Raw genomic sequence first — 8,687 nt, forward strand, 5'->3', positions numbered from 1 at the left:
AGGGAAAATCTGTGAGACTCTTATCTCTAATGAACCACTAGAAAACTGGAAGTGGCGTTGTGGCTCAAAGTGCACTAGCCTTGAGAGAGAAATGCTCAGGGACAGCGCCCAGGCCCTGAGTTCAAACCCCATGGCCAGAGGAAAGAAAGGAAGAAGGGAGGAAGGAAGGAAGGAAGGAAGGAAGGAAGGAAGGAAGGAAGGAAGGAAGGAAGGAAGGGAGGAAGGGAGGGAGGGAGGGAGGGAGGGAGGGAGGGAAGAAAGGAAGAAGGGAAGGGGAGGGAGGGAGGGAAGGGGAGGGAGGGAGGGAGGGAGGGGAAAAAAGGGAGGAAGGGCTGGGAAGGTGGCTCAGTGGTAGAGTGCTTGTCTTGCATGTATGAGGTCCTGGGTTCGATTCCTCAGCACCACATAAGCAGAAGAAACTGGAAGTGGTGCTGTGGCTCAAGTGGTAGAGCACTAGCCTTGAGCTGAAGAGTTGAGGGACAGCGCCCAGGCACAGAGTTCAGGCCCCAAGACCAACAAAAAAAGGAAGGAAGGAAGGAAGGAAGGAAGGAAGGAAGGAAGGAAGGAAGGAAGGAAGGAAGGAAGGAAGGGAGGGAGGGAGGGAGGGAGGGATCATGCAAGTGTGACAGACAGAAGCCCCCTCTTAGAGGCCAGCTCACGGGGCAGGTGAGATTCTATCCAGAGAATACACTAGTCTCTCACTCATACCCTCCAGCTGGGTTCCTCAGGCCACCAGAACAGAGTACCATGTGTGCACCTGTCTGTGCCAGTATACAAGGGAAGGTGCAGGGTGCTGGAGAGGAAACTGAGTCACAGAGACATGGTGGTGCCTTGCTAGGATTTGAAGGCTAGCAGGAAGAGGTGGCTCTGGGACCAGACTTGAGGACGGGTCAGAGGGTATGAGCCAGGCAGAGGGGCCTCTGGGTGCCCTCCCCCTACGCATGCCTCAGTTTTCCCATCTGAGAGTGAGGCTCAGGGTGGAGGGCCAATTTGCCATCCCACTCACTCAGTGAGAGTTTCTTGTTCATTGTCTTTTTTTTTTTTTTTTTGTCAGTCGTGGAGCTTGAACTCAGGGCCTGGGCACTGTCCCTGAGCTCTTTCACTCAAGGCTAGCACTCTACCACTTGAGCCACAGCGCCACTTCTGGGTTTTGAGTGGTTCATTGGAGATGAGCGTCTGAGACTTTCCTGTCCGGGCTGGTTTTGAACTGCAATCCTCAAATCTCAGTCTCCTGAGTAGCTAGGACTTACAGGTGTGAGCCACTGGCGCCTGGCTCAGTGAGGGTTTAATACACAGGTCCTTCACTATGTGGAGAGAATGTATATAACCCTGGAGCTGGTAACCTTCCCATCACACAGGAGGGGAAACTGAGGCTCAGGGAGCTGTGGAGCCAGGATCCAAGTTCACCTGCTTCTAAGAGCCCTCCCAGGAGAGGCAAGCTCTCCTCTCCTTCCCCCTTTCAGGGAAGGTTTTTTTTGTTTTGTTTTTTTGTTTTCCAATCAGCTGAGCTGGCTGCAATCCCTCTCCAACCCAGAGCAGCTGAGAAGAAAAGCGAATGCTGACTGGGATGCCTAGGTGGGGCCTAGGGTGAAGGGTCCCCTGAGGAGGAGCCGGGCAGCCTGGGGAGCCCACCCCACCCACCCACCCACCCAGAACCAGACTGGGCTCAGATCTGAGGACAGCCAGCTGGTCATCTTGGTCCTAATGCGATTCCTTCCGTTATCCTGGCCGTGCCGTACAGTTCTGTAGAATGATCTGGTGAATTCAATTCAATTAAGCTCTACCACCACAGAGCCTGCCAGCGCTCCCAGTACACATAGCCTGGATGGGGGGGGGGGGAGGCAGGCGGGCAGGGAGTGAGGGGGGACCCAGAGATGCCTCTGGGCTTGCCCAGGGCTACACAGGGAAGTGGAAAACTCAGCTTCAATCCCAGCCATCCCACACAGACCTCCCCTTCCCGCATCGGAGGCTGGGGAATAGAAATGCCCGTAATGTCTTGATCAAACAAAGACAGAGCGCGTGGGCTCAGCGAGAGGCAGGCAGGGCCGCGGGAGCCATGCACGGAGTCAGGGCACAGCCTGAAGGGGAATGGAAGTGGTGGGAGGGGCACAGATCTGGGTGTGGAATCCTGGGATGTCCCCAGGACACCTTGCTACCCGAGGCCCCTCTGTACCTCCCTCTACATTCGATTCTGTTCCTTTCCGTCCATTCACCCCCTCACTCCAGCCTCTCTGCAGATTTGGGTGCACCCAGCTCAGGCCTCAGTAAATGGGGTCCATTTCTTGTGCCTCCTCCAGTCTGAGGGTCCCACAAGGCAGGGCCCCGGGAGGACACTGCGACCAAGCTCTTGGCTGCCAATGGAAGAAATCAATTTGCTTGAGGGGGGAAAAAAGTTGGGGTGGGGGAGGGGGGATTTTCTTGGCCTGAAGTGAAACAATATGCAACCATGGGCTTCAGATCCGGCTGGATCTAGTTGCCCAACGTGAACGGAATCCTCCTTTCTTAGTTCTCCCGTTCCCTGAACTGATTCGACTCTGAAGGAGGGGCATTTATATGTGATGATTTACACCCACTTGCCTGTGGTAGCCTGGGGGCCCAGGACCTTCTCTGAGGGGAGCCAGACTCGGGGCAGAGGGAAACGCTACGCATGCTCCCATGGAAGAAAACCACACAATCCCAAGTACTTGGTGGCAGCCAGGGACATTGTCACACAGAGGACAGAGCTCTGCTCCAGTCAGCATCTTCTGGCAGAGCAGTTACACTGGCCAGGTGTGCAGGGGTGCATCCACTTGGGGGTGTGGCCTGAGGAGGAGGTGGGGGCCCAAAGGGCCAGGGGCTGGCAGGAGGAGGGACACTGCTGTGACCTCCAGAGGATCTGAGGGCAGGGGACAGCCAGAGCCCCACAAATGCACATGATAATGACTCGCCGCCGCCAACATGCTCCCGGTACATGCAGACACGTGTGTACACGGTAACACACAGCTACACATGCGTGCTGGACACACTGCCATCCGTATACTTGTTCGGTCATGAGCCAACACCCGTAGGATACACACACACACACACACAGGCACAGAGTGGCGGCATGAATCTTCTTGGCACACAGATGCACGCACACACACACACACACACACACACACACGCACGCGCACGCACACCCGCACACTGGGGGCCTGGGGATGAGAGGCCGGTGGGGAAGAGCAGAACCCGGTTGCCCTGGCAACACATCCTGGGACCCGCTGGGCCTCGTCGCGTGGCTCGTCTGACAGACAAGCAGCAGGAAAGAGCCTGCTGCGGACCCACATCCTGCTGGACAGTCCATGCATGGTCCATGGTTGCATCCTGAGCGATCTGGGTCTCAGCAGGGGACAGTGAGCAAAACAACCCAGCCTGGAGTCAGAAGAGGTCACCGGGTCCCCTCCTGGGAGGTCAGGGATAAGACCCCAGAAGACCACAGGGGTCACAGCCTGTCCTGATGGCTCAGGTGGGTCCCCTTGTACTAAGCCAGAAGTCAGGAAACAAAACCTGGGCCCAGTTCCCTGCTGCCCAGTGGCTTATGGACTCGGCCAGCCCAGTGGTCCCCACTATAGCCCTAGGACCCCGGGCCTTCTTTCACCCCCTCATCTGTCTAGAGTAGGAAGAGAAATCCTAGAATCCCTGCAGGCAGAAGGGGACATCAGATCCCATCCACAGGCCACAGCATGAGCCCACGGGACTCAGTGGCCAGTGAAGGGGTGAAGGGCAGGGTGGACCTTGGCCGCCCACCCAGTGCCCACCCTTGACATCCTGCAGATATGGTTCTCCACCCAATGCCCCTGGGTTCCCGGTACCAGTGGGGAGTTGGGTAGGCTAGAGACCAGTGTGAGGTGCAGGGAAAATGGGGGGAGGGCAGAGAAAAAGCCACTCCCCTCCCCCACCCTCCCTGCCCAAGGTGGAAGCGAAGTCCAGCCTCCCCTCACACCACCAGACAGGACAGGCCAAGCTGGCTTCTGTCTGACCAGGGGCTTTCCCTCACCTTAACAGTGGGTCGTGTTGGAGGGTCCCCCTGTGGGCAGGAGCCAAGGTCAGCTGACTCCGGCTGTGATTAGAAAGCTCAGCTTGTGATAGGGCCCCCTTGAGGTCGGTGTCCAGCGCCCAGGCTGCTGAGCATCAGGCTCCCCACTGCCCTCACCTCCAGGCAGCGGAGGTGGAGGAGGTAGCCCGAAAGGACTTTCCCTACCCAGCCTCCCGGAATTCAAGGCCAGACTTCCTTCCCTATTACTCCACAGCAGAGCGAGCAGACCGCCACCCCCACATTCCCGAAACACCTTTATTGCACTAAAAACAGCATTTTATAAACAAACACATTTGGGAAGAAGGTGTCATAAAGATTCGTCCACAGTCAACTTCAAACACAAAGATAGCAAACGGTGCAGAGATTAGAAAACGCGTGTGGGGGTGTGGGGGACCCCAAGGGGAACAGGGCAGAGGTCAGAGAATAGACAAGGCAGTTACAGGCTCCATGCAGGGTCCCCCTGCCCACCACCCTGGCCTGACCAGCCCAGGCCCCAGGGGTCCCCCACAACACAGGGACCCATTTCAAGGTCTCCCTCATTCTGTCTCAAGGGGATACAGATTTCTCTCATGGATGTACAGCAGGGGGCATAAGTTCCCTCTGGTCTTGGATGGGGGTCAGTTCCCACAACCCCTCTGTAGTGAGACCTAGGAGTCCGGAGGTACAAAACTAGCAAAGAGATTGACAAAGGCGCATCCTGAACCCCACAGCCGTGGGCCCAGCAGGCAGCCTGTTCCGACCTGCATCCTACAGTGTGGCAGAACTCCAGCGAGAATCCACACAGCCCTGCCCTGCACAGCTGTCCAACTCCCCGAACAACACAAACTCCACCCCCAGGGCCTCCAACCTGCCCCTGAGCCATTCGACCTGCCTGCCATAACCAGATCCTCCATACACAAGTGGAACCAGGGGCACTGGCCAAGGGGGCCGGCTGGCCGGGAGGACAGAGGGGTGGTCCTGAGGAGTGGGGAGGGGAGCTTCTGGCAGGAGGCTTCAGCCAGGCTGGCAGCTGAGGAGCCCAGGCTGAGGAGCTGGCCTGGAGGAGACAGCCCACAGAGCGCCGCCACCCTGAGCAGCTCCGAAGCCTTCCCTGCTCCAGCCTGGTGGTTGTGCTGTCAGGCATTAGCCGTTCCAGCCATGGTGATGGCAAGGGATTGCCCAGAGCCAGGGAAGGGGGGTGAGGGGTGGTGCAGGAAACCTTCTTCAGTCTGGTGAACATCGCAGGCAGAAGATGGTGTCATCAGGAGCTTTCCAGTGGCTCAATGCCTGTTTATCCTAGCTACCTAGGAAGCTGAGATCTGAGGGTCCAGGTTTGAAGCCAGCCCAGACAGGAAAGTCTGTTAGACTCTGACGTCCAATTAACCAGTAAAAAAGCCCAAAGTGGAGCTCTAATTCAAATGACAGAGAGATATCCTTGCAGGAGGGGGGGGAGGGGCGGTGAGCTAGGAGGCAGTGGCTCACACCTATAATCCTAGCTACTCAGGAGGCTGAGCTCTGAGGGTCACGGTTCAAAGCCAGCCCAGGCAAGAAAGTCTGTAAGCCTCTTATCTCCAATTAACCACTAGAAAACCAGAAGTGGAGCTGTGGCTCAGGTGATAGAGAGCTAGCTTGGAGCAGAAAAGCTCAGGGACAGTGCCCAGGCCCTGAGTTCAAACCCTGCAACTGACAACACACATACACACACACCAAAAAAACCAACAATGAGAGCTCAAGGCCCTGAGTTCAAACCCTAGTCCCAGCACACACACACATAAAGAGTTTTTAGGGCATCAGGGCAGAATGGGGTGGTGGCAAAAATGTGGGGAGAAGCTGATACCCACACGTCATCAAAGGGAAAGACTGTGTTCAACCTGGGAAGAGCAATCTTGGTGTACCCCCACAAATCCCTGGGTCCTTCACAACACTTGAAACTCTGGGGCTCTTCGAAAGAAAGAAGGAAAGAAGGAAAGAAAGAAAGAAAGAAAGAAAGAAAGAAAGAAAGAAAGAAAGAAAGAAAGAAAGAAAGAAAGAAAGAAAGAAAGAAAGAAAGAAAGACAGAAAGAAAGAAAGGAAGGAAGGAAGGAAGGAAGGAAGGAAGGAAGGAAGGAAGGAAGGAAGAAAGAAAGAAAGAAAGAAAGAAAAAGAAAGGCAGGCAGGCAGGCAAAGAGGACATTGTGGTCAGCATCAGTGCCCCTAGGGACCCCCCTAGTGCCAAGCCCAGGCTGAGTGAACCCCATCTCCCCACCGGGTCCCCAGCCTGTTGATCTGCCTCCACCGCCCCAGGTACAGGGGACGTGGTCCCCTCCTCCTGCCCCTGGCCGAGGGCACACCGGCCTTACAGGAAGGGGAGCAGGGAGGTGAGGGGCAGTTCCTTCTCCCCGAGCAGCGTGTCCCGCTTCAGGCTGCTGCCCTTGTTCACAACCTTGATCCTCAGGGCCAGCTTCCGGACGCTGGCCGGCCCCAGGCCGTCGAAGAAGAAGTCCTCGTTGAAGACGGGGTGGCGGCTGTTCTTGATGATGGTACTCCGCTGTTTCTGCAGCTTGCCGGGCACCAGGCACAGCCCCACGCAGCAGTTGATGCTGCGGGCGTCGCACGGCCGCTCGTACAGACCCTCGGCGGCCAGCAGGCGCACGCGCAACCGCGCCTGCGCCGCCTCGTACTCGGCCAGCAGCCGCACGCTGCCCCTCACCCCCATCCGCACCGTGTGCTCCCCGCGAGGGGTCTGGCCGGACTCGGGGCCAGGTTCCGGGGTGGCCCGGCGGGTGAGGCGCCGCCGGACCCCGGGGCTGGTGTCGGGCGTGCTGTCATCGGCGGACAGGGACCCGTGGCGGCCCACGGAGTGCTTGAGTTGGCTCACCTTGGCCTGGCTGTCCTGGGCAAAGCCCTTGAGCAGTGACACCGAGCGAGACAGCAGCGGGGACCCGAACGGAGACGACTCGGCCGAGGACCCTGTGTCGCTCTCCCCGCCACTGAAATAGCGCCCCGGGCTCATGAGGGCCCCCCCGGATTCCCGCGGGCCCCCCTCGCCCCCGTTGGCTTTGCCGCCGGCCCGGCGGCGCCCCGCACCCGGCGAGCCCACCTGGGCCAGGGCCCCGTGCTCACTGTGGAAAAGGGACTCCTTGCGGCGAGTGTGCGGGCTCTCCGCCAGCGTGGCGAAGCCGTAGGAGGTCTGCGCCTTGGGCACCGAGGGCAGGGACATGGCGCCTTGCGCCTGGGGGTCGGCGTTCGTGGCCTCCTCGGCCGGCCAGTCCTCCGCGCTCTCTATCTGGATGACATGCCTGGTGGCTGCCTTCAGGAGGCTGCGGCTCTCCGCAGCCAGCTTGGCTGGCAGCCGGGGGCTCCGCGGAGCTCGGCGGGGAGCGGCCGAAGCCAGGTTCTGATCCGACGGGGAGGGGCCCAGCTCGGCCTGGCCCTCGCCCGCCTCCGAGGGGCCCGAGGGCAGCTTGGGAGGGATGAAGAAGTCGGGGATCTTGTCGGGTGTCAGCACATTGCTATACAGAGGCCCCTTGGAGGCCTTGTCCCCGGCCTCGCCCCCTAGCCCCCGACCCCCACCATTCTCCCCAGACCCCCGAATCCGCTCCAAAAACCACATGTTGGTTTTTTTCATGAGGACAGCGAGCCCCGAGGCCGGGGAAGGGGCCGCACACAGCGCCTGGGGAGAGAAGGGGGAGGGGGTCAGGGGCGGGCACCTGTCGGAGGGAGGGGGGCACCTGTCAGGCCCCCCCACACACACCCCCGGCCAGCAGGGGCGGTGGACGGTCACTCTGGGGCGGTGGCCTCCGCTGGGGGGGGGTGGGGCCCGGATTCCTCTTCCCAGAGAGCCGGGGCTCAACTTCCCGGCCGCGGGGGAGGGGGAGGGGGCGGGCGCAGCCCCCCTCCCCCGGCCGCCCGCCCGATCCCAGCGCGCTCTCGACCCGCCCCCCCCTCCCCCGGGGAGGACCCGGGAGTGCGCGGGCCCCAGGTGCCCCGGCCCCGCCCCCAGCGGTCACCCACCTGTGGCTTCTCCCGGATGCGGCGCGGGATGGGGGAGGAGGGCGGTGGGGTCCCGGGGTCCCGGGCGCAGCGAGCCGATCGTCACCCCCGGACTCGCCTGCGGCCTGGGGTCCTAACGATCCGCCCCCGGGACTGGCCCTGGGCTCACCTGCCGGCGGGACCGCGGTGGCTCTGGACCGCTCAAGGCTCGGCGACAGGCCCGAGCGCAAGCTCCGGAGCCCGAGGTGGCAGCGCAGTCGCCCGCTCGGCGGGAAACCGCCCACCCGGCCGTATTCCTCCGAGTGAGGCCGCGCGCTCCGCCCCGCGCCCCCGCCGCAGGGCGGGGCCTCCGGATGGGGGCGGGGCCTCTTTGGAAGGGCGGAGCCTTGGAGGGGCGGTGACCCGGGGGAGTGGCCAGCGTGGGGCTGAAGCTTCAAGTCGGGGGCGGGTAAGAGGGTGGGGCCTCTGATGGGCGGGGCCCAGGGTGGGGTGGGGCAAACGCGGGTCCCATGTCGGCATCAGTGGGGACAGGGGGCGGGGGATGGTCCTTGCGAGGGGCGGGGCCTGTGTTATGGGCGGGGCCAACACGGGGTTGAATCTTAGTATCGTGGGGCGGGGTCAGCACCTAATTGGGCACAGAGGAGGGACCTCCATCACCTGGCCAGGTGGGCACCACTTGGGT

General features: G+C 60.6%; 1 protein-coding gene across 2 annotated transcripts; it reads right to left on the reverse strand.

Annotated features, from left to right (window-relative positions):
* Nucleotides 1-4,295: 4,295 nt before the first annotated feature.
* C2cd4c (C2 calcium dependent domain containing 4C) lies at nt 4,296-8,344 on the reverse strand. 2 transcript variants are annotated; one of them, XM_070008131.1, is made up of 2 exons: nt 8,175-8,344; nt 4,296-7,685 (listed from the first exon to the last, which is right to left on the reverse strand). In XM_070008131.1, the coding sequence occupies exon 2, from the start codon at nt 7,638-7,640 to the stop codon at nt 6,369-6,371; it is 1,272 nt and encodes a 423-aa protein (XP_069864232.1). In that variant the 5' UTR covers nt 7,641-7,685; nt 8,175-8,344; the 3' UTR covers nt 4,296-6,368. The 2 variants fall into 2 exon arrangements, with proteins under 2 accessions (XP_069864232.1, XP_069864231.1); XM_070008130.1 differs by having other exon boundaries at nt 8,027-8,344.
* Between the last annotated feature and the right edge of the window lie 343 nt (nt 8,345-8,687).

This window comes from Dipodomys merriami, unplaced genomic scaffold (assembly GCF_024711535.1).
Source record: "Dipodomys merriami isolate MVZ:Mamm:240054 unplaced genomic scaffold, mDipMer1.0.p SCAF_70, whole genome shotgun sequence".
In the NCBI taxonomy this organism is placed as follows: domain Eukaryota; kingdom Metazoa; phylum Chordata; class Mammalia; order Rodentia; family Heteromyidae; genus Dipodomys; species Dipodomys merriami.

What these genes read in the sequence shown, in the direction of transcription:
- C2cd4c (XM_070008131.1), bottom strand. Translation starts at nt 7,640, where the DNA reads ATGAAAAAAACCAACATGTGGTTTTTGGAGCGGATTCGGGGGTCTGGG.